General features: G+C 42.3%; 1 protein-coding gene across 4 annotated transcripts in view; it reads left to right on the top strand.

The window, feature by feature from the left end:
• Nucleotides 1-16,335: 16,335 nt before the first annotated feature.
• The window catches only part of DCP1B (decapping mRNA 1B), a 45,836-nt gene continuing 35,980 nt past the window's right edge, over nt 16,336-26,191 (top strand). For 2 of the 4 annotated variants that reach the window (XM_059471688.1, XM_059471691.1), the window contains exons 1-4: nt 16,336-16,402; nt 20,770-21,257; nt 22,693-22,733; nt 25,251-25,378. In XM_059471688.1, coding sequence (XP_059327671.1) covers nt 21,123-21,257; nt 22,693-22,733; nt 25,251-25,378 — 304 coding nt within the window. In that variant the 5' untranslated portion in view covers nt 16,336-16,402; nt 20,770-21,122. The remainder of the gene's footprint in view (nt 16,403-20,769; nt 21,258-22,692; nt 22,734-25,250; nt 25,379-26,191) is intronic. The other 2 variants (XM_059471689.1, XM_059471690.1) reach the window with 2 other exon arrangements.

Below are 26,191 nucleotides of genomic sequence, written 5' to 3'. Positions count from 1 at the left end.
TAAAACACAGCATGATCCAATTTGATATGAAAGCTTTTTTCCACATTGTGAGCTATCAGGCACTGGACCATCTTTCTTTAGTCTGAAGAGTTCTTCTCTTACGTTAGGCTTCAACACAAAAGGCTCAAAATCTTACTCAGTTCCCTCTGTATCATTGCAATGCAAAAAGCTTGATAATTCTGTTACTTAACTGAGTAACTGTTGGACATCTCTCCTCTTCAGTCACAGGAGCCTGACTTGTACAATTATTGTATCATCTGCTGCCATCTCCTGAAGGAACACAGCTTGAACTTTGGAGAGAGGCAGGGAAATGGAGATATCCACATTCTGAGCTCTCTACTGGTCAGTGCTGCCTGTCAGTCCCAAAGGAAAAGCACAGCCTAAAAGTTCCAGGCTGGTAGATTCTGAGAATGTAGAAAATTATAATATGGGACCTTTACACCCCTCTGATTGCATTTCACTCCCATTTGAATCCGTGGTGTTTGTGGCAATTGCTACCACAAACAACAGGGGCTGCTGGTTGCACTGCAGCCTGGGGAAGGAACCCTTATCAGCATGAGCACAGCAGCAGAGCAGAGAAAATCCACAGAGCACAGGCTGCACAAAGAGCACCTGATTTAATAAGGCATGTGTCTGCTGTTCTAACATGAACAGGCACAGACTCGTGCCCAAGGGACAGACTGACAGATTTCATGTTTTGAATATCTGTATTTAGCTCTACACTACTGTACTGCTGTTTTTGCAGCCCAGCGGATGTCTACAAGCAAAAGACATGAATTAGCTGAAGAAGGAAGAAACTAGGGAGGAAATTCTGCTCTCAAAATAAAATGGGTTGACAGAGGAAGAATGCTATGGAGAGGGGAAAAAAAGGCAACAAAAAAGAAAGAAAAATGCACAACAAAACCTAAACAAACCCTGCTTGGCCCAGTGACCCAAAGACATGCCAGTAAGATGATCCTGACCACAGCCTGAAATGACTCCATATCTATACTTACATAAATCTTCTTTTTTGTGCTGGTGTATCAGCTTCAGTTTACCAGAAATAGAACTACAAAAATAGATCTATAACCATATATAAACAATTTTTTCTTCTGAGCTCCTCCAGTTTTTAAAAATCATTTTAAAATCATACAGCTATTTTTAAACTAGATTTTTGCAGCTTAACTGGCCTAGCATATCAAAACAATGTAGTCATCAAGAGAGCTACAAAGATAGAGGAACAAGCACACTATGAAAGAATGGCAGATGGTATTATTGTCAAAATGGAAGTGAGCTGGTGGTCAAGTCTAATAATTCATTGAAAGCTACATCATGCCTGAACTTACACACATGAAGAACACAAGGTTTAAATGTCTTAATTCATTTTTAAAATATTCTACTGACAAATAAAAAGCAGAACCCACAGATGCTCCCCAGTGCAGGGGAAATCCACATGCTTTCCTGGGGAACTAAACATATGTATTTGCTAAGATCAAAACTGTTTCTAGAGAAGCTGTTGAATCTGACAAGATTTCACACAAGAATTACACCGATGTAGGTCAATTGCCTTTACCAAATTACTCCCAACTTACATTATTACGAATGAGATCACGATGCCATTTAGTCGTCAATGGAAGTAAAATCTAACCCATGAAGATGCATCTGCACTTGAGTATTCAGCAGAATGGAAGTGATGAATCACACTCTTGCCCTGAGAGTGACACAAAGGAGCAATCAGCTTGAGCTGATGTTCTGGCCCCAGTTAAGAACACACTCGTGACTCCCCGTGTTCTAAGTTCCTCAGTCCTTGAGATGAAGCTCCCATAGTTTGCAGCAGCATTAAATACAGTCACTGATGATATTCAGATCCAAAAAATCTTCAGAGCACACAAAAAGTGTTTAAGAATAATTTTACTAGTCACAATTGACATTTGAGTTAAAGCTTCATTTTGAATTAACACTGCACCATACTTTGAAATTGGAATTGAAAAATGCCAAGCAAAACGATTTACTGCTGTAAGAACTTGGTCAGAATGTGAATATGAAAAGGTTCAGTGAGATGTAGAATGACCATGAATTGAGCTACCAGTTGTATGTTACAATTACAGAGAGATTGCACAGCAGGCAGCACAGTGAAACCCAAGCCATGGTTTTGTTAGCTCAGTACTTCTCCAGGAGAATAATGCAATCTGCTGACCAGCTTTACCACCTTTGGTGCTACCCTAATTTCTTCTTGAAGTCCCATTGGATTAGTAACTACAACTGATTTTCCAAGAGATAAATTGCTGGTACTATGGCAAGCAGGACAACTAAAAGCTGGGCTATGCTGAAGTGAAGGACCAAATTGTCATGCCTATATGGAATTTTATAATATTGACTAATTAAATCTTAGCGTATCCATGAAGATAGAAAATAGGATCTTGTTCTCTATGCTTGGATTCCATCTGATGAAGTCACAGGGATCTTGCAAACTTTGTAGCAAAATGATACTTTTGGAGGCAGGATGCAAGGTGTTTTCAAATTAAGCAGGGCGTCAGGTCAATCCTGCGCTAGGAAATTAAAGGGTGAGTAGGTGGCTGCTTTGCAGTATTCCTGGATGTTAACATTCCCCTCTGTCCATAATTACCTCTGAGAATAAATGTTTAATGGACCCTCACATAAAAGTAGCTTCAACTCTGCAGCTTAAAAAGAGTTCTGTGCTTTTTTAAAAAACAACAAGCTCCACACCAGCTTCCACCTACTTTTTGTCTTTCTTTATATACTCAGTGCTCCAGCATACAGCAAATATTCTCTTCTGACCCATGAAACAAGACACCTTGAAGTGTTAGGCCTTACAAAGACAAAATGAATGGCAGACCAAGAGTAAGGGGTAAAAGGTAAATCACAATTGGACTCCCAATTAATTTGCTGTTTCCTGACACCCATAAGTAAGGAAAGCTACACGACTAAAGCCATCCTTTCCAAGCTGGTGGAGCCAGATAGTGTGATGTGATGGAGTAAATATTAATGTTTGCACCTTCTCTTGACTAATCAAGAGTGCTGCTTTACTCTGGTTTGGGGAGGTAAGCTGCAAAGCCAAGATCTGTCATCCTAAGGAAACATGAAGCAAGAATTTCTCCCTATTCAGACAGGATTTGGTTTTTATAGTCAGTAGTCAAAGTTTTAGGCAGACTTTTATCCTCAATTTTTTATTTAAGAGCACTGTCACAGTATTGGGAATACCTGTCTGTAAAATGCATTCAAATTTGGATTTTTTTATTTAGAGTTGTGGATCATTGCTCCATGGGCACTTCTCTTCCCCCCAAATTGTGCTCTAAGATAATATTTGAAAAGTCAAAGCAGTAACTCACAAGTCATTTATTTTACTCCCTGACACATTTTAGCACTTTCTTTATAAAGTGCAAGAGTTCCTTTCATTGAGCTGAAAAAACACCACAGTATGTTACACCCTTTCCCTGAGCTTCAGAAGAGTAATTCAGGATATTTCTTTACTCTTTTAATCCCATCAGTGTAGGATTCCTCAAATAAGGAAGCCTTTCCAAACAACCCAAATTTGGCTACAATGTGGATACTGGAGCATTAACAATTGCCACCACCTTTAAATCACTTGGGCCACATCCTGCAGGATTTACATTCATTCAGGTGAAATGTTCATCTACCTAAATAGTGGCTTCAGATCAATAGGAACTTCATGATTTCACATACTGTTGCTTTTCATTTTTAATAAGGATGGATTTTTTAAGTCCACATAAGTTGCCCTCACAGGCAATCAAAGTAAATTTTGATCCTAAATAGTCCAGTTTTGAATTGTAATCTACTTCAACAACACACTTTCATCTCAATACATTCTACTTTGTTGGTGATCGAATTCCCATCTATCTTCCCCAATAAGCAAAATTTTTCTGACATCATTTGCTTTTGTTTTAATTTGAGAGATCTCATCTCTATGGCTTGTGTTCTGATATTTAGTACATTCTCTTCTTTAATAAACAGTAATTAAACCACCAGTCTTTGCATTCTATAACTATAAAGAATTCAGAATTTTTAAAAATAGTTTTCTTTATAATATTTAATAACACAAAAGCCATTCCAAAACCTAGACTGGAAGAAAAATACTTTCAGCTAAATTACTTTATCAAACTTCATGCAATTTCTATTAACAATATGAACTAAAATCTAGTTTGGCTTTTCATACTCAAGTGGTACATCTGATCTTCTCAGGCACAAATGCTATTTTTAAATAAAAAACTGCTTCTATAAATATTTCAGCTTTAAACACCCATAATTCAGTTTCTCTTTTTTTTTTTTTTTTTTACATCTAGAATTGCAGCAGGGCCTTGGAGAGGTTAAACAACTACAAAAACCCTAACATCCACTTAATGACTGCTAGTAGCATTTCCCCATGTTCAAAGCAGATTTGTCCGTAATTCAGAGGACAAGACAAGGTCACCAATAAACATCAGTGAACTGTGCCTGCATTTGCAAGTTCCACACAAAAATAGTGCATCCCTAGGAACACAAAACAGACATAATGGATTGGTTCACATCAGAACACACACTAACACAAGAAGCTAATCATCTTTTGATTGCAAGAGGCTCTGGCTCAATTATTTTGCAACACTAGCAGCAGCCTCCTTTGTGTAGGGTTAAAAGAAAGGAAAAAAGTTGCTTTGTGGCTTTAAGCAACCAGAACTAATGCCAGGATCAAATTAAGCTCTTTGTAGACATAACTAAAAGGCTGCATTTGGCCTGCTACCATCTACACATTTGGCAGAGCTGGACCCAAAAAACTACAGTGCACATCACGAAGGCATTGCCAGCTGAATTTTCCTCTCTCACCAGAAACACACATGCAGCAGGGTGGGATTGAAGCTGTTGTTCCACCACCTTATTTCTTCTGAATGTAAAAGTGATTCCAAGAAGGATCAAGGTACCACTTACCCGCAGTCTGTGTGCCACAGAATATCCAAAAAAGCAAAAGCACACTGCACTGCCCTCTCTACATAACCTCCCTTCAGCTCTGAACAGGGAATTCACTCCCCAAGCATCCTGAGCCATGTGCTCCCCCATGAATGCAGGGAAAACCACGTGGCCCCATGAACTCAATGGGTAAAATGTCAGCCTGTGAGAGGCCAACACGTGGAAGTTACTACAAGTAACTTGTAGTAAAGTTAAAGCACATAAAGAAGGTGCTCCTGAATAAGTGACTCTCATAATAGCAAAATATCCAGGAAAACAGTGCTGTCATCCTGGATTCCTGAGTGACAATGACTACTGAATCCTCAGAGAAAGATTAATGACCTCTAAAGGACTCAAAACCTTTGTTATTGGACACTTGCTGTTATTGAGTTCCAAATGATAAGCCAGAGTACACCTTGAAATACACTATATTTAAATAAGAGATGTACCAGCTGTCCCAACTTCCCAATCCACTCCACATTACCCCCACCCAAAAAAAAGGAAAACACATGCAACATATTTTACTTTTGTTTCTTCCACACTTGGCACTGTTTAAGGTATTGATTCATTGCATCTTTGCATACTTTCCTTGTGATTTTTCATTCTTAACTCTCCTTAGCTTTCTGAGTTCAGATCAGATTTAAAGTACCAGAAAGAGAGAAAGAATTTTTTCAGTTTCTTTGGTTTCAAGACATATCTTGAATAAGCCAAACTGTTGCATCCTCCACCCTTCACTTCCCAGCCACTATACAGAGTTAGTAAGGATGTTTGTACTGACATTTTCCTATCTTTTCCTTCCTGTAGCACCATGGAAGCTGGTGTGCTCCCAGTTAAGGGTGGGAAGAGCAGATTTATAAGTGCAGAGAAATTTATTATTGTAGCTTACAGAGAAAGGGACACACACTAGAAACATCCTTGCTAAACTCTCCCTGAGGAAAACAACATCATTTACATACAATGCTGTCAATATTTCAACTGGGAAACTTGCTAAAAATTTGAAACATTTCTGAAATAATAATTCTCATTTTTTTGCCAGCAGAAAATTGTTCAAACATAATACATTAAGTATCATCAGAGGTATTTTATTAATATAGGCAAACCTGTGAATGTAAAGAGGGTAATAACCTCACCAAGCCACAGGAGATAGATTACTGGCCATTAGAAGTAGAAGGTAAAAATGACTGCAAATGAAGAATGACACTGGTCATTGTAATACAAACAGTATCAGTGTGGATTTTAAGAAAACATTTCTAAAAGCTACAGGCCAACAGATAAAACATTAAAATTTGTCCTCTTGAATTTTTTTTCTTGAGTCTCCATTTAACTTAAAGAAAGGGCACCAAGAGAATCCTCTATTAGAAACTATCCATAATTATTTCCAAGTCAATCTTTGTCTTGAGAAGCATTTTTCCAGACCAGATATCACAGGTGTTCATGGTTTGTTTTTCCTAGCCAGGGCAAAACCAAAATGATGGAAGAGAATATCTAAATGACTTGATTCACTTACCAGACACCTGGGCAGGAAATGCACAGGCATTACCTGGGAATATGGAGGGAAAAAAAAACCACCAAATTATTGCCACTAAGCAAGATTTTTGTGACTGTACAAACAATAAGAGACCTCAAAGTTACTGAAGTCACAGGGCCATACTGACCTCAGGCATCCTAAACAAAAATGGAACTGCTAAGTACTCCCTAAATTGCAGATTCAAAGGTTACCAGGAAGGACTTGGTAAATTATTTCATCTCTAACCTCAAACAAGTGTTGCTTCTTTACTCATACTGACAAAATGCAGCCTTTCCAACCCTTTTTTTAATTTAAAAATAAGATGAATATAGTATTTCTGCATTTCACTGAGGTATTTGTGAAGTTGTATGAGACCTTGTAATGAAAGAACTGAAAATCCACAGGAACTACAGTGTTACTAAATGGTACCCTGTCATTTGATTTTCATTTAAAAATAACCTCTCTTTAGCACAACATAAGTACAAGGCAACACTACTACAAGACATTCTTTTCAGTTTTTGATAACAAAGTTTTAACTGTTTGGATTGAAACTTCTCAGGGTGGAGGTTGAATTTATTCTGCAAGTTTCTGGAGAAAAATAATTTTTAAAAGAAGGGTATGAAGTGCTTTATCCTACAATATTCAAAAATTCACACACTAGAAACTCCCAATGAAAATGGGTAATAAATGCTTCAGAGCCAGGACTTGCAATCTGACAAGCAACGTTGCCCAGATTTCAAGGCCTTCTGTCACGTACATGACTTGAATCTTGTCGAGTTAAAGTTCCATAAAAGAATTGTGACTTCCATATGCTCAGTATTGAAAAAGAACAAGCTATAGGGCCAGAATCAGCCCAGAACACAAGAGGAACTGAACCTAAAAACTAACTGGAACTTCACCCCTGGATCTCTGCAACAGCTGTAGCCCCTCTTTCCTCCTCACAGCTGACATAAGAGTATGATCATCTACACTCACTAATAGTTTCTCCTGTTTTCCAAATGGTTAAAGAAGGGCTATGAATCGAAATATTTCAGCTGTTCTAATAAACTGTACAATAAAACCATTTTGTGTATCCAAATTCAGGGGTGGCTGGAAGCCTGTGTTTCAGGAGGTGCATACCAAGAAGGTGATATCCAAAAGACTGTGTGAATGATACAAGAATTAAGCCTCTGTGAGTAACACCATCACTCTGTTTCCATGGAATTATAATATTTACATTACGTTCAAGTACTACTTCCCGACAGAACCCCTGGAATATCTTACTTCTGTGAAACTGATTTCTGTTCTCTACTTTTGGAACTAAAAGACTGGGTAAAGAGGTTGGATTTACAGTGAAACCCCTTCCCCTGGAAAAAAGGCAGATCTCTACAGTGAACCACTCTGGTATCACTAATTCCCAGCAGGAGTCAAAGTCTTTGCTGATGGACAATAGGAAAGAGCAGGCTGAACATAGATTTTGAAACTATGATGCCATGGCCATTTGGAGACAGCCACCCTGTCTTTTGGTACCCCAAATCAAGCTGGAATGCTCCTTCATTCCAGCAAAGCAAGCAAAGGACTTGTTGACAGTTCAATGAAGGTGACTAAGGAAAATTAATTCTCCAACAGAGTGTAACAAAGGCTGTTCTTGCATTTGCTTCCCTAATAAAATGCCTTCGAGGCCAAATTCAAGAAAAGTTGAAAAAAAGTTAGGAATTTGGGCTTTGGAAGACAGAACTCAACCTTTACACTCATCCTCAAAATGTGATTTTTCTGCTGCAGATTATCAGCTGTTCTTCTGGGACACCAAATACCTCTATGAGCCCAGACCTTCAATGACCTAATTATTCTGTCTTATTTTCTAGTAATCTGTTGTTTTCCTTGTCCTTTGGTAGGATAAGGAAATGTCCTACTTTCTGACACTGTCCTCATGAGTGCTGTATCCTCAAAAGGGGGAGGAAAAAAAACCCCAACCATGTGGAAACCTTCCAATCACAAACCTGTGCCTATTAATTGTGCACAGTAAGAGCACAGAGAATGCTCTTCCCATTTTATAACCTGTTGCACTTCCATGTTTGTAACAATACAAGGAGCATTTTTTTAATTCAAAGTTTTTTTTCCTGAAGCTTTATACCAGGTGAAATATTCAATAGTTTGTACTGTATCACATCCCCATTTAATATCTCAGGATGTAACATACAGGTGTCTAACTGACTCATTTTCCCATAATTCACCTTTCTGATGTCCTGGATAGCCACAAACTTCTGTTTTCAAATTATACAAAAAAACTGAAACAAAATTATTATTTGCAAAAGACATGAAATAATCTATTACAAATCAAATATATTCTTAAGAATTGGATGTGATCTGAAAACCCTTTTCTAACCTAATTTAACAAAGGTTAACTGCTCTGTACACACATATGAGGACTTACAAAAATGCTAACAGTGTGCTGGGCCTGCATTCCAAAAAGTCATCTTGGTGCCTCCTTCTAATCCTTTTCCCTGGAATAATGCTCTCTGATACACAGCTCAAAAGTCCATGTATCAAAGACTGGGCAGCAATTGACTCTGAACAGCACAGTCAGTTCACCTCCCCAGAACAAACAAATACCTGCTCCTATTAGCCTTTTTACTCTCCTGAGAATCTTTATGTAATGTTGCATTAGTAGCCTTTACTAAATTAGAAAGCCAAAAGGGAAGATAAATCAATATGAATGTACGTTTGCTGATATTGATTTTTCCTCTCATAGTCAGCATGGGAATATTGTGGCTCCTATTAATACAAGGAGTGGAAGAGCTTTAAATGGTTCTGTTTGGATAATTACCCAGTAGTTTGGGAAACTTATTCAAACTTCTTTAGTTCATAATTTTGAACTAGACACTTCATGAAATCAATTTCTTCTCATGAATAATCATGTTAATATGTTGATGACAATTTCTTGATGTGGCTTATCAAGAAGATGACTAGGAGAGGCAGTCAGCCTGGTATACATAAAAAGAGGATGAGGGGCTAGAAGATGTGAAGGTCAAGGGCAGCAAGGCTGCAGCAAACACAGCATTCTGCAGTACAACATCCTGGAAGAAATTGAGCAAGAGAAATATTGGAGTCACAGTTTTGGAATTCAGACTATATTTCAGTTTGTTTCGGAATGGGCTGTGGGGGATCCCCCAGAACCCTGCCCTGCAGGGCTAAGTGACCCAGGACATGGGGCTGGTCCCCATGGACCCTCTTTGGAGTGCACAGGAACAGGTCAGTCTGCCAGGCAGGAGGGAAGCCAGCGTGGCAGGAAGCCAGCACAAATGAACAGGGAGCTCCCATCCCAGCTCAAGAACATGGAGATGGAAGGCCAGTGCCAAAGCTCAGATGTAGCTGGGAAAATTGAGAGATTAGAGGGCAGAAGGGCTTCTGTAAGTACATTGGCAGCAAAGGGAAGGCTGGGAAGGATATGGCCCCACTGCTCAGTCTGGCAGGAAAAGCAGTGAAAAAGGATGTGACTAAGGCTCAGGTACTCAGTGACTGGTTTGCCTTACATCTTTTTCCGGTTTTTATTTTTGGTTTTCAGAGTGGGGAGGGGTTGTTTGGGGCTTTTTGGGGGAAGGGGTTTAGTTCTTCATAAGGTTTGTCTTTAGGCCTTCAGAGTCTCCAAGCCCAGGGTCAGTCTCTGGGAATGGAGCCTGTAAACCAGTGGGACACACCCAGATCCTTGGAACAACACAAACTGTATGTGAAGGTATGGAGAAAGGTGGCCAATGTCACTGTAAAATTGTCCTCTCATTTTTGAAAGGTCACAACTGCCAAGTGATGCTTTTGATGAACAGCAAGACAAACACCATACCCATTTCCAAGAAGGAGGAGCCAGGGAGCTCCTCCTGTAGGGCAGTCAACCTAACTTCAGAAAGATCATGGAGTAAGTCACCTTAGAAGCCATATCCAAGCAGACAAAGGATAAGAAGGAACAGTCAGGTTGGAATTACCAAAGGCACACAATGCCACACACACCTGACTATTCTGTGAGAAGATCACTGACTCTGTGGACAAGGGGAGGAAAATGGGTGCCCCTTACCTTGACTTGGGCAAGGCATCTGAGAGTTTCCCCTACAACTTTGTAGCTCAGTTGTAGAGCTGTAGATTAGATATGGAAGATGAAAATTTCCCTGGAGTGCCACAAATCAAATTCCAAACCCTACACCTGGGATGGAATAATCCCATGCAGCAGTAGAGGCTGGGAAGCAGCTTTGCAAAAGAGAGCCAGTGTCCTGGTAGAGAAAAAGCTGAACACCAGCAAGTAGCATGCCCTGGCTGTGAAGGAGGCTGACCACATCCTGGACCCTCTCACCAATATTGTTGCCAGCAGGTCACAGGGGAGTCATTCTCAGAGCCCACAGATGGAATGACCCATCTGGTTTTGGGCTGCTTAGTACAAGACACTGCAATACGAAAAGTCCAGAGCCTCTAAGAGAATTAGGGGGCTGAGGCACACATTGAATGAGCACAGGCTGAGAGAACTGGGCTTGTTAAGCCTGAAGAAGAGATGACTAACACAGACCTTTATGCTGTCTTCAAGTGTTCAGGAGGAGGGTACAGAGAGTTGGGGCCTGTCTCTTATCAGAGGTACACAGCAAAAGGATGACAGGTAGCAGACAAGTCAGAAAGGAGGAAATTTCAATTAGGCACAAAGAACTCTTTTTATTACAAAGGTAATAAAACACTGGAATAGGTTGCCTAGAAATGCTGTGGAATCTCCATTCCCATTACTACTACTCTAGTTTAAGTCAAAGATCTGTTAAGAAACATTTTTACAGAAAAGGCAAATTTGGAATCTTTTTCTTGTTACTAGAGCAGTTGAAGCACAGTATTCTCATTCACAAAGATCATATTCCTCAGTACCACAGGACAGCTCAGAATCAATGCAACTACAAAACTAATGTGGTTATCATTCTCTCCTAGCATAGCAAGATGGATTAGCCATGTGAAAGGAAAAACCCATAAGCCAGACAATCTTATTCACTTACACTGAATGAAAATGGAGCCATCACTGATGGAGTTAATGCAGATAAGAGGAAATCAAACTTCAGAGAAGCTTTACATCATTTCATTGCTTAAAATATTTAGTGATAAGTAAAATGAGCCTCTTTTGGCCTGGGGTTTATTTTGTATACAATCACACACACATATACTGCCTAAAGCTCAGACAAAAAAGCTTGGTTTATATAATTTGTGCAAACTCCCTCCATATCCTAACCACATTTCAAACCACTGTCTCTATTGACATACTTTTAGGATAAGTATGACTTTTAGGATAAAATGGAACTGCTATTTGTCAGCTGGAATTAATGATACTTAGACATTTGAAAATGTTAGACCACATCATCTCTCTTGGAACTGCACAGAGGGCTTCTATGTCTTGTGGCAACTGTTGCCAAGTAGTAGGGAAAAGAGAGATGCTTTCTAGCAGCCTTTATCATTTCATAAATGCTTCCTCAATCATTACAACACTTTCTTGATGGTCAATCAACTTCCTCTAAATTGTTAAGTCTACATCTCTTTCTTGCTTGAGAGAAAATATCTGCTGGTCTGTATCCCTCAGAGACAAAGAGACAGAAAATCTATGTGATGCTCTATCTGCTTTCCAATTGCTCAGTGCTGTGTGAGGGGAGACTCTCCATAGGTTCTGTTCTGTAGCAGCCACTTTCAACTAGGTCACGTCACAACCAGCAATTAAAGTGAGCTAAAAAAATGGCCATGGCAGGACAGTTCTTGGTAATGACAGCACACTGTTTACCCATCCTTGTGCTCAGCATTTCCTTCCATCAAAACACTCCACTTACTCCATTTCCAGTTGCATTATCTTCCTGAATTTTCCTTCCTCCAGACCCAGGCCTGTGATTTCCATTTAACTTTGTTCCTAGCAGGTGTCCCATTCTGATGGCAAACCTGCTTCAGTTTTGCTTGCATACCAATCCTGCCTTCCCAATCAAGCCTGTTCCCCCTCAGCCCTGCCTCTTGGTCCTTTTGTCCCCTCATGACACCAGCTGTGATTTGTGAATCCAATCTGCCCAGTCTAGATGTTTCTGTATTGCACCAACACTTTCAGAAGTTTTCTTCCACTCCTTGCCTCCCCTTTATGATCATGTTGAACAACACCTTCAGATTCCCCTTTCAACCTGAATCCTGCAATTCTGAGAGCACCACAAAATGCTGTTATCAGCTGACCTTCTAATAACAGAATTCCCTCAGAAGCTGTGTGAAAATGTTGCAGAAGGATCTTCCCTTAAAGCTGCATAGCAAGTCAAAAGTAAATAACAAAAAACCCCCACCAAAATGTCCTGAACCTGATTTAGTTTAACACAGTCTTGGTAGGATTACTAGTGCTTCAATGACACAGCAATTTCATTGTAGATAAGAAAGCAAGCTCAGCTCAATATTATAAGAGTAATTTAGGATGATAATAAAATTAACAGATTTGGGCAAACCAGCATGAAAAGTAAGAGGGGGGAAAAATAAAAAAAAAAAAACCCTGTCCTGTTTCTCCTTATGGAAGCCTTCCTTTGAAAAATCCATGCAGTTCATGTTTCTGTCAGGCGAGGTAATATGCCTGTAAATTTAATCTGACAGAAGAAGCAGCACAGCATCAGCAGAAAATAACAAAATCAGATTGTAAGAGAAGGACAGCCAAATGCCTCCACAGCTCTCAGAATCCACCGAGGGAAACAAATTCACACAACTGTAATAAACCCAGACTCACACACTCACTGGAGGTTTGTGGTGCTAATACCTTTAGTTTCCACTTCAAAATCTCATTCAAAAGTGCTTAAATCTTGTATTGGCTGCCTGATGGAAGGTGCCTTTGCCTAAATCCAACCCTTCTAAAAACCAGGGATAGACTGCATTTATTGTTTCCAAGGGCAACAATTCAAATGTTACCAAGTTTTGTTTTCTGGCTCAGTTACACAAATCTGAACTCCTTTTTCTACCCAGGCCTTTCGTCTTATTATCACAAACCCTAAAGCAGCACAAATAAAGCCCAAAATGTAGGTTTAAAATAAAAATGAAATGGTTTTACTCTCCCAGAAGCTGTAAGTAATAGCATTTAAAACATAAAGGTGATTGTGGATCCTTACTGCAACATGTTGCATAACAAAAGGGGGGAAAAATCTATTTTCACTTTGAAAGGAAGATTATTTTGAAACAAGTATCTTTTTCATATTTTCTAGCAAAATAAAGCCAGCAACAAATCAAAATGGTCATGTAAGGTGTTGTGCCAAAATCATGCTATTATAGGCTAGATGTCTTACCTTAAAAGACACTTAAAATAGCTTTTAAGTCTAATTTTAACTACAGAAGGTGCATTTCTGAAAGCCTTCAGCAGCTCTGCCCACCTGGAGGAGCAGAGCCGAAATAGCCATTAGTAACTCAAGAATTTCCCCCCAGCAATATCAATAGGCAGCTATCAAAAATACAAAAGCATTGGGGGAACATCTAAGACAGAAGAAAACAGAAACATCACTTTATTTGCTTGATTTCTTTAAGGATCCTTCTTATATTTATTTGCTTTCTGAAAGTCAGTATTGTTGCAACACTCTTCATTCACTTATATTTAAGGCTATGAAATGCTGTATCAGTCTTAAACACCAAGATTCTTCATTTAGAAAACAAACATGCCAACAAAACCCAAGAGGATACTTCTGCTAGTTGAGAAGCAACTAATGCAAATTCTCTTAATAAAGCAACACTGTAACAGCTAAAAGTATAAAGTTATTCAGACTTTCTCCTTCCTCAATAAGCTCAAACAAAAGCTGGTGGCAACGTTCAGAACTCACAAAAAGATATTTTGCCCCCACAGGCACAGCTCCCCAGCACTGTGGATTTCTCTGCATCCCAGCACTGGCTCTGGGATGACTCCACTCCCTGCACAGGGCAAAAACTGCTCTGCCAGGTGAGGCATAAAAATAAGGTCCTGACTTAGTGTAATTATCTAATGAAACTTTCCATACCAGGAATTAATTAAATAGGGGCATCTTCTCTGTAGCTGGTTGGAAAATACCTCTTTTAGAGCAACAGGTGTTTGATGCTGCCAAATTAAATGGTGATTACCAGGGAGATGTGGCTGCAAAGGCATTATCTTAGGGAAAATATAATTGCTGCTGTACCTCATTAACCTATGGGAAATAACAGGACTGCCTGATCCTCCTCAATATTTTGGTGGCTTGTCCAGCCAGTCAACCAAGCAAAGAATGAAACTGATGGCTCACAACAGTTTATGTCATTTTATCAGGACAGCAATAATGTAATAGCTATCAATAATATTTTATTGAGCTTTAGCACAGACAGTTGTGGTAACAAAATCACAGAGGAAAAAAACCACATAGTGGCTCCAAATGGTTGCCTTCTCAGGATAAAATCTAGTGTTAAATTTTAACTTTAATTAAAGTAGCATGGGGGTGGAAGTAAAGGAATTTGCAAAGCTAAAGCTTATGAGAAATGTTACTGCAGTTAGTGAATTCTGCTACATTAAGTAAATAAAAGAGGAGGAAAAAGCCTTCTGTAAGTTTTGACAGTATTCTTTCTTTGCTCTAGCAGGGAAATCAACAATATATGTTTGGAATATAATCAGCATTAGAGAAAGACTGGAGGATGAAATCTAGAATTTTATTAAGACATCTGACAGAATCATATTCACAAATGTATAGCTATAGAAGTCAGGCAAGTTTTGGGGATAAAAGCAAAACAACCAGGAAAAACAAGCCACACACAAAATATTCCACACACCTTTGATAGGTTTATCATATTCTGATTTCTGCTTGCCTAATGACTAGACAGTGAAATCATAGAGTCACTTTAAACGTTGAAAATCTAACATTGATAGAAATAAAAATTTTTACTGATTAAATGTACAGAAAGAATTTTTTTAAGTTTCCTGAAAAACACTAGAATGCAATGCAAGTATATCAATATAGGCTCTCACTTCCTTCTCCTGAAATAAGTCTTTTCCTCGTGTTAAACTTATTTCTACAGCTCAGATTATGCCCTCCTCTGAAAAGTGACTGAAGATAAAACAAAAAGAATTCTTCACAGTTATAATATGTACATAGGAAGTTAGAAAGGAAAAAATGTAGCTCTACTAATGATAGTAGGTAACTTTCCTCTAGCTCTTACCAAACTGAGCTATCAGTAGAAACTGGGCCTATAAAAAGGTAAAGCTCAGTACCTCACAAATAAACACACAGCAAAATAAGTAAAGAGCTATATTTTTGCTAAGTGATTATGATAGTAAGCTGTTGTCCTCTTATTACAAGGGTTCCATACAGTTGTTTCCTCATTGCAAAAGTTCCATACCTTGTTGGTGTTTCTCCCAGGCAGCTCCTCAGAGCACTGACTCTTCCTTCTTCATACAGCAGCCATCTGGGGTCTGGTTCCCAACCCCTCTTTTATAGCATCTTCTTCTCATTGGTTACACCTGTGGCCTGTTAAAGTCAGGCCTGTTCTAATCTTTGATAATTAGCCCAGCTGCAACTCCTTAGGGGTGAGATTACTCTCTACACTACCTTTATTTTCTTACATTCTATCCCCCCAAAGTAAGCCTTTTGGCAAAAAAAACAGGTTCTTACGTGCAGGAAAAATGCAACCCCCAAAATCACAGTAAATGATAGTTAATTATTTCGTAATTAATACAGCAGAATTCTAAATCCAACAATGCTGAAGAATGCTGTCCCATTCATGTGTGTAGGGGGACAAAATACAAGCAAACAGAGGTAGCATAGAAAGTAATCTTACCCCTAAGGAGTTGCAGCTGAGCCAATTATCAGAAATTAGGAACATGCCTGAGTTTAACAGGCCACAGATGTAGCCAATAAGAAGAAGAGTGCTATAAAAGAGTGGGGTGGGTACTTAAGAAGGAACTGGAGTTAGTTGGTTACTGCAAGAAGAAGGAAGAGTTAGTACTCAGAGGAGCTGCCTGTGAGAAACATCAAGGAGGTAGGAAGCTCTAGTAATATAGAACCTTTCCAATATAATAATACCTCTGTGGACTAACACTTCAGCAAGTCTCAAAACAGTCAGATAAATTTCACCAGAGAGCTGTGCTGCAGACAAGCATGTGCCTGCTAAGAACCTGATGTGCTGGGGTGTATCTGGGGGCAGGAGGGGACTTGGTTAGAATTGGAATGAAAGCAGTCAGATTTACTTTTAGTGTAGAGAGAGTATTTTAATAACAGCAACAGACAAAGCCATAATAGCCTGACTCTATGCTCATGAAGGAAATTTCAGCAAGTAATAAACTAATAACAAATAGACTAAAGCTGTCTTAGCCACTAGGGCTGCAGTTAAGAAGTAGTCTCAGAGCACAACCTGAAATTTCAACTTTTGAGCATGAGGAAAGTGTTCCAGTGCAAAGCTAGTGAGGGCCTTAATAAAAGTGGGCTGAGAAGAGCACATATCTCAAATAATCTGTGCTCGGGAAGGGATGCAGCCAGGCTCCAGCACAATCACAGGGCACAGGTTCTTAAAAGGGAGATGGGCTGAAAAACCATCATATTTCAGATGTGCCTGGGAAGGGATGCAGTCAGGCTCCAGTACAAAGCACGGGGCACTGGTTGCCAAAGTGGGAGAGCTGCCATGCTGCAGCATTGAGGGCACATGCCCAGGAATATGTGGAGCATGGGTAATCAAGCCTTGCTGGATCATTCTGGCTCCTCCAGAGCAACCTGCTGCTCCCAGGAAAGCAGCATGCTGGAAGGCTTCACACAAATGCATTTGAGTGGCCCTGGATCAGTGAGAGGAACTTAGGGATGCTGCCTCAGCACTCTCCTCTCTAGCAGGGGCAGCAGTGGTGCCACCAGTGAGGGTGAGAAGAAAACTGTGGCAGCCTTTGGGAAGGAAGAAAAAGGCAAAGGCAGCTACCATGCAATAACAGCTCCAAAAGGGCTGGAGAAGAGGAAGTGAGGCAAATGAGGTGCTCAGCATCACACTGGCTCAAGTGATTTCTGCTGTTTATCAGAAAAAGGTGCAGCTCAGAGGAAGGAGCGAGTGTGGGCAGGCAGCCAGGGGAGGCTGGGAGCTCAGCAGGGCTCTGGGCACTTGTTTCTCACACAGTTCATTTCCCCCATCTGCCTGGTTCACGCTGAGGCCACGCACACACCTGTGCCAGGCCAGAACCACGGTGCCAGAAGGGCAGGACTGAATGCCTGGGACCTGGAGCAGTGTCCCCACATAAATCCACAGAAAATCACATGCTCAGTGCCAATAATTTGCTGGAGGAAGCATGCCTTAATCTTTCAAGTGTCACAGATCCTTGAATGTGAAGGTTTAGTAACTGCTTGAACAACCCTCATGAAAAGGTTTGGCTTAATCGTGTCTGCATTTTTTATTAAAGGAGACCTTCAAAATGTCATGCTGGGTGGATTTTACCTTAAATTGGCCTGAGTGTTACCTACACAAAATCCTTTTCTTGCCATATCAAAAGCAAGATGTGGTTTGGGGTTTTTTTTAACAAAACAGTATCCAGGTAGGTAGAAGACAAAGTTACAGTCTAATTATATACTGCATGAAATGATGACATTTTGAAAGCTAGAAAATTACTTTGTTTCATAAACAAAATTACAGCAAAATCATTCAGACTTGATTTTACAGTTGTCATGAACTACTGGATTACTGACTGTAAGAAAAAGAACCATAGTTTAAATAGTCCATATTTTTAAGCTGTGACATTTTTTGCTAAAACATCCTTAATTTTTTAGAGAATTCAGAGTGTTTCTGTTTTTAACAGCATCTTGTTTCATAGGAGAATTTTTAGTTTGCTATCAAGTGATCCCATAAAGCAGGGCAGAACTAATGGCTTTATTAAGTATATTTACTTCAGGCTAAATGGAAGGAGCAATTACATTGCACTTATGCAGGAAAACAGCTGGAACCTGCTGAAGGTACCTCAGAGTGTAACAGAAAATATAAAAAGGTCTGGTCAGAAGCCTGACAGGTTTGCTGACTCAAAACAAAATGTCAGGAAGCTGTCTGTCCAGCTGTGTGAGAAAGGGGCACTGGGACCTGGGAGGGAGGTGGTAAAAAGCAGCTACAAACAAAAATACACAGCCAAAATATCTGACAGGTCTGCTTGAAGAGATTTAAAGGAAAACAAAAAGAAAAAAAATAGCAGGGCATCTTTTCTTTAAATATTATTGTTGAAGGCTGCAAAAAGCATCTGTAAAGGAAAAGTTAAGGAGTGGGATTCCAAGTTTCATGTTTCTATCCTTGGTGACGTTTGGACTTTGTGTAAGCAGGAGAATTGCCAAAGAATTGAAGATGATGGTAAAGAGAAGTCCCAGCACATGTGGAGGAATGTGCTTAAGGGTGCTTGGAAACTGTGAAATGAGAACTAATTAATCAGCAAAAAGAAACTAATGTGCATCTGTTAATTATTTAAGCAAAAGCTGGCTTATCTTTCCTACTTACTGCTTTTTCTTTCGGTTTTTGTTTGGTTGTTTGGTTTTGGGTTTTTTTTGCCTCCCTACTCTGGGTCATGCTAAGGACAGCAGTTCTCCTTGTCCAGCATGAGCCCATGAGTCTTCCTTGCTGTTACAGCATCTGTAGGTCAGCCAGAGCTTTGCAGTGGAACTGCTTAGGGCCATTTTCCTACCACAAGGATCACAAAAAACCACAGAGTTTGAAACTCTAAAGCTGTATTTCATCACAGCCCCAAATGAAACAAGGTGGCTTTAGACAAGGAGGAAATGAGAGTGAGACAGATTATAACCAGAGTATGTTCAGATGTTTCCTCTGCTAATAGATGCTTGCAGAGCAAGCTGTAGGTCTTACTCTCAGTGATGCAATTTTTGGTGGCCTTCTGGGATACAATAAAACCTATAGAGTCTCTCCTAAGTCCCCAAAACCAGCCTTTCTTTCCATTTCTTTTTGACAACATGGCTACTCCTAACTCTACTCAAGAGACTCACTGTTGGTACATTTAATTCTATGATTTCCCAGCTTGCTGTCTCTCAATTCTCTCCTATCCTCACTTCACTCAATGGGAATCTTTTACCTTGGCTTGCCCATGTTCTCTTGGAACAGATGCTACTGCTCTCTCTATCCCACCAGCTCCATCTGGCCTGGAGCAAGAAGGGAAGAAAACTCCACAGCAGACCTTGTCCCCTCTGTCCTGCTACTATCCTTTTGAGAATGCTGTGTCAGGAATATTGCAGACAATTAAGACAGCATCCACTACCACCACCTTGGTTCTTCCAGGCATCCTGGAAGTTCTCTGGCTGTAAATATATCACCCTACTGCTTCTGTACAGGGAAGGTGGTGGCTGAGGTGATAAAGTAAAAAGAATTTGCTCTTCCAGGGGGTTCAGGCAGGAGGGTTAAGCAATCTTTTCCATGGAAGTACAATATACTGAGCTTATCTGCATGCCTCATAAAGCTCATGTATTTGCTGTAAACTGTCGGTACCAACAGATTAGTAACAAACATGTGTGCCTGACGGGAAAAGGTGGCAACTGAATCCTTGCTCTTGTCCATCTGTTGCTTGCTGTTTGTATAACTCCATATTACAGCGTGCTTGTTTAGGTTTCAGCTGCTTGTTGCACGTACGAGTGCATATATATATAAGTATGTGTTTGTGTGTATATTTTTGCTCACGAGGGCTGTGTGATGGTTTAGCTTGCAATGCTGCTCCCTTCGGCTGGGTGCAGGGGTGTGTGAGGGTGTGCCAGCAAACACGGGCTGGCTGTGGGCTCGGAGATCCGGGCCCGCTGCTCTCCCTGGCCCGGGGGGCTGGAGCCGGGCAGAAGCCTCCATGGATTCCCGAATTCCTCACGGATCCCTGAGCCTCTCATGTATCCGCGAACCCCTCATGGATTCCCAAGACCCTCACAGATCTCTGAGTCCCTCATGTATCTGTGAACCCTTCATGGACGGCCGAGCTCCCCGCGGATCCTTGAGACCCTCACGGATCTCCGAGCCCCTCATGGACCCCAAGCTCGCGGGCACACGGGCTGGACACGCTCGGTCCCGCTCTCTGCAGGAACACCGGAGCACCCACACAGACTCCCAGAGCTGCTCGGTTCAGAAGGGACCTCAGGGGATCATCCCACCCAGGCAGGGCCACCTGGAGCAGGTGGCACAGGAACGCCTCCAGGTGGGCTTGGAATGTCTCCGGAGAGACCCCGTGGCCACCCTGGGCTGCTGTTCCAGTGCCCTGCCACCCTCAGTGTAAAGTCCTTCTACGTGCTGAGGTGGAACTCCTCGGGTTTTAATTTGTACCCGCCGCTCCTCGAGCTGTCGCTGGGCACCGCTTTAGTCCGGCACTTTCCCTTGGCGATATTTACATGTATTGATGAGATCTCCCTTAGCTTTCTCTTTCCTACAGAGACCTGAAGCTGGACTAAACAGGCGCAGCTCCCGCATGTGCCCTCTGAAGGGGTGAGCCCAGCCACAGCAGGAGCACCACAGCACTCCCAGGAAGACACGGAGGAGCTGGAACCACCATGCTCAGCTCGGCTCCCTGTGTCCCTGTGTGTGGGACTGGAGTGTCCCCGCGCTGCTGCGGACGCACCAAGCGACCCCGCGTCTCTCTGTCCCCGGCCCGCCCCTCGCCACCGCCCGCCATCCTGAGCGTCGGCCGCTCGGCGCTCGATTGCGGCGGCTGCTCCCGAGGCGGCGCGGCTCGGCGCTGGATTGGTGGGGTCTGCGCGGCGGGCGCAAGATGGCGGCGGCGCTGGGCCGGGGGCTGGACATCAGCCTGGCGGCGCTGCGGCAGCACGACCCCTACATCAGCGGCATCGTGGACGTGGCCAGCCAGGTGGCGCTCTACACCTTCGGCCACCGCGCCAGCCAGTGGGTACGTGCGCGCGCCCGCCCCGACACGCCCACCGCGCGCGCCGCGGGGGCGGGGCCTCGCCGCGGGAACGCCCCGCCCCTTCCCGGCACGCCCCGCCCCCGGCGAGGTGTGAGGGTGGGGAGCGGGAGGGGCCCGGCGGCGATTGCCGGTGTGTCCCTGCCGTGTGCCGGTGTGTCCCTGCCGTGTGCCGGTGTGTCCCTGCCGTGTGCCGGTGTGTCCCTGCCGTGTGCCGGTGTGTCCCTGCCGTGTGCCGGTGTGTCCCTGCCGTGTGCCGGTGTGTCCCTGCCGTGTGCCGGTGTGTCCCTGCCGTGTGCCGGTGTGTCCCTGCCGTGTGCCGGTGTGTCCCTGCCGTGTGCCCGGTGCGCCACCGACAGCCGGCCTGGGCACGCTGAGGAGCACCGGGGTGCCGGCAATGGAGCTCTGGGAGGCTGCAGGATGGAGGAGTTCTGCCACGTGCGGGGGAGGCTGGGGTTTAACGTGGGGCTGTGGGACAAAAGGGTTTAACCTGGGGTGGTGTAGGCTGGGGTTAGCCCGAGGCCATGGGAGACTGGGGTTTACTTAAAGCTGAGGAGGCTGGAGTTTAGCCCAAGGCCATGGAAGATTGGGATTTAACCCAGGGCTGGTTTTTATCCCAAAGCCATGGAAGACTGCGGTTTAACACAGGTTGAATTTTTATCCCAAGGGTTAAGACTGGGGTTAAACCCAGGGCTGGTTTTTATCCCAAGGCCACGGAAGATTGGGTTTTAACCCAGGCCTGGTTTTTATCCCAAGGCCACAGAAGATTGGGTTTTAACCCAGGGCTGGTTTTTCTCCCAAGGCCATGGAAGATTGGGGTTTAAGGCAGGGCTGGTTCTTAACCCAAGGCCATGGAAGGCTGGGGTTTAACTCAGGGCTCTGGGCCTCAGGCACTCCTCTGCCCTTCCAACACCTGTAATGGAACCCAAACATTTGCAAAAGAGTGGAGTTACCAGTGCTAAAAGCATTATTGTAAAATGTACAAACATAATTACCTTGGGGAAGCTGTAGGTAATAGAACATTTAGGCTCTTGGCAGGCGATTCTTGGCTTGCTGTGACAGTCAGACTCAGGGCCTGTGTTTGAAGAACCTGCCCAATCTGCCTTTTGTGTTGTTTTCCCCCATTTCTGTGCCAAACAACACCCTGGAGGGCAGGTGCCCTTTGCAAACTCCTTTCTCTGCCTCTTGCCTGTGTGTTGTGCTCAGGTGTAGCCTGGAATGAACCCAGCTCCATATCTTACCTCAAACCTGGCTCAGCTGCGTGGTGACCTGTGCTAGCTCCAGCCTCTCACCACCAGCTCAAGAAATATGGTTTAGTAATGTTTTTCCTGGCTTGGGTGAAACAGAGAAAAAGGGAGCTCACTGATGGTGACCAAAACACTGCCCTGTTTTCAACTTTGTTAATGTTCCTTTTCTTCAGGAGAAGACAGATGTGGAGGGAACGCTGTTTGTTTACACCAGGTGAGCACATTCTGACATATGAGTGAAACCTGTGGAAAAGCTGGCTGGGATGGAGTATGGCTGAATGAAATAAAATGCTCCCCTTTGTTTAAGGAAAAGAAACTGAAACTGCCAGAAGTAAATGTGGGAAGGAAAACCCTCTGAAGGAGGCATGACCTTGTGTTTTGATAAGACTTCCAAATGTGATTTAAATGTCAGTATGGGACATGTTTTATGGAGAATCCTTTCTTTAGGATTTTTCCTCCTGAGAAGCTGAGAGGCCTCAGGAACAAAATGTAAACAATGGTTATCTGCATGTGCTGCAATGCAACAGGTGCATCTGTGATTGGTCTCATGTGTTTTTTTTCTAATTAATGGCCAATCACAGTCAGCTGTCTGAATTGTCTTGGTCAGTCACAAGCCTTTGTTGTCTTTCTTTTTTCTATTCTTAGCTAGCTTCCTGATGAAATCTTTTCTTCTATTCTTTTAGTATAGTTTTAATATAGTATATATCATAAAATAATAAATCAGCCTTCTGAAACATGGAGTCAACATTCTTGTCTCTTCCCTCGTCCTAAGACCCCTGTGAACACTACATGGGTAAACTGTAGAAATCTTCTGTGGTGGTTTAAGTAGGATTTGCAAATTAAAATTGTCTGAACAAAAAAGAGTGAAATAAATAATGGTACTGCTGAAAGGAAAGGAATGGCAGAGCTTTTGAAATGTTGTGTCCCCTACTCAGGCAACTTTCATACTACTTGTCTGTTCATTTTTCATGCATATTTCATCCAACATTTTGGATGGTTTTCATGATTTCTTTTAGCAGCAACTCTGGTTGTGGCTTTCAGAACCTCATTTTTTGCGCCATTTGTTGTAGCACTTGTGTTTGTTCTGTTGTGGGGGTTCCGTGGTGGTGCCCCAGCATTTCTCTGTGACTGCTGTTAAAATCAGAGAGTTGCACAGTCAGCAGCTCTTGCAGCAGCTGCTGAGGTGTAACACTGAAGCAGAAAGTTACTTTTTCAGCTTTTGTGTCAAAGAGGATCTGGTAGGAGAGCTGAGGAAGCAGGAGATGGTTTTGAGCAGTGTGTGAGGTGACAGAAGCCCAAGAGGCTGTGAGCTTTGTGGGAGTGCTGGTTTCAGTCCCTGCACTGGCAATGGTCATCAGCAGTTTTTCTCAGGTCAGTGGGGATCAGGTGCTGTAAATTTGCCACCACAAGAGGAAAGCAGCAGCCCTTTGTTGTGCTGGCACTGGCTGGATGTGGTGACTGGTGTGCTGCAAAACAGAAGCAGTGTTTCCTGGTGTGTTGGTTTCAAAGCTCAAGAACTGCCAACATGAAACCTGGTCCTTCTGGTGTTGTTATCTTTCACTGCTGGTTTTGTTGCCTGAGGAAGTTTCCATTTAGGGCACAGGTTGCACTTTAGGCAGCAGTATGGAGTAGGTTGTAAACTGTGAGTAACAGCATGCATTGTCCTCATCATCAGTTTTAACTTTAATTTTCTGTGACTACAAACAAATTAATGAAGTCCTGTGGAAAGCACATTGCCAGCAGACAGTTTGGAGACCGCTGGTGCTGTGTTTGTTTCTCCTCATTACCTTAGTCACAATGTAAAATGATGTTACCATTTTACTTGGGCTGACTCAATTCCTGCCCAGCTCATCTTTGTGAATTCGAGGAACAGTCAAAAAATCAGACTTCCAACTGGATGAGCACCAGTGGAAGTGGACTGTTTGTTTGTTTGAAGGTAAATATTGACCCTTGCAAACAAGGATTATTTGTTTGGTTGTCTCCAATCCTGTAAAACAGGTTCCAGTATTTTGGTTTCATAGAGATATCCACACAGCAGCAATTAAGCAGAGGTGGCACCTTCCCCAAATGTGTAGCCATCATCTTTTCCTTTGTTGCCAAACTTGGTTTGGAAGGAGTGTCTCCTGTCAGGATCATGACAGGTTCAACAGTTTTATCTAAATGACTTGAGTGTCATCTCCATGAATGAGCATAATGACCTAGAGCCACAGCATGGTTTGGGTTCATCATTTATCGGGGATTATTCAGCGATGGGAGAGGATTCACAGCTGCTCTGGGGCAACCTGTTTCAGTTTCTCACATGGTGGCTTTTGTCCTTAGGTTTTAGGTGGTGTAGAAAATTCTCTCTGATGACTGTTAGTATCTGCAGTTGTCCACCTGAGTGCTGAGAGCTTGCCTTGCTCTGTCTTGGTTTAATTGCTGCTTTCTAGTCCAGCAAGGAGCTGTAGGTGGCATTGAATCACATGATACTGATGGTCTGTTTATTTCTCATACATAATGTGGGCCTTTGCCATAATAAAAAGGATTACCAAAACTGCAAAAGTCAATTGTTATTTCCTTGGCAACAAAATTAGGTTTTTGTAGCATCTCTTAGAAATAAATAAATAATGAATTGGAGCACTACCTAACAAAGAAAATAAATAAATAATGAGTTGGAGAATTACCCAACAAAGAAATTATTGTGATTTCCTTTTCCCTTGACTTAATGGGATTTCTACTTGTTCCCTTTCAGATCAGCTTCTCCAAGGCATGGTTTCACAATAATGAACAGACTGAGCATGGAAAACCGAACAGAACCTATTACTAAAGACCTTGATTTCCAGCTCCAGGACCCTTTTCTGCTCTACAGAAATGCCAGGTGTAAGTATGTGACACTTTGGGTTAAACATTGCAGTCAAGCTCTCTTCATTCTGTTCCTGGTTAAGGTAGTCCAAGTGCCTAGACTGCAGCATTCAGGGGGTGCAATTGAAGGAATGAATTTTGCTTTTTTGATGTTCTGAAAGAGAAGAATTGCTCGGTGTTCCCTACAATGCCACCCTACTAAAGAAAGTATTAGAATGTGCTTAGGAGTAATCTCCTCATTTAACTGACAAATTGTGGATGTTTGTGGTTGTGATGGGCTGAGAGCAAGTCTGTGTGTGTTTTCTGAATACACCCCAGTCACTGCTGGGAAGTCTCAGGGTAGTAGTTGTAGTCTTGATTTTCTGTATGAAAATGGGCAAATACAGCCAATCCAAGCCCTGTGTTCTGCTCCAGCTCCAGAACCCTGCTCTTAGGGCATGTTGGAAGGCAGGTTGCTCCTCAGCTCTTGGGCTAACTCCTGACAACATAATGCTGAGTCTAATTTAAACCCTGCTGAAAGACAAAGTCATTACTTTGGGCTTCCTGTTGATACTGCATGATTATCTTTGCACAGGAATTAGCAAGTGTCAGGCAAGTTCAGCAGTGAGTGGAAGACGTGAGGAATTTGATTTGTGCATGCAGATCTGCACACAGACTGTTACAATGTGCAGGCAGCAGTTGGAAATTCACTTTGGAAGCAGAGCTGTAGTACCTGATCTGGCCTTTGTCCTTTATGCATAAAAGCAGATTTCAGACATGGTTTGTGTGAACTGTGATGCTCAGGTGTTCCCTCTGGATGAACTAAAGGCAAAAGCAATCCATGGCTTGCAA

Source organism: Ammospiza nelsoni, chromosome 5 (assembly GCF_027579445.1).
Source record: "Ammospiza nelsoni isolate bAmmNel1 chromosome 5, bAmmNel1.pri, whole genome shotgun sequence".
Lineage (NCBI taxonomy): Eukaryota > Metazoa > Chordata > Aves > Passeriformes > Passerellidae > Ammospiza > Ammospiza nelsoni.
Note: the sequence above shows the minus strand (reverse complement) of the source record. Positions and strands in the feature narration are given on the sequence as shown.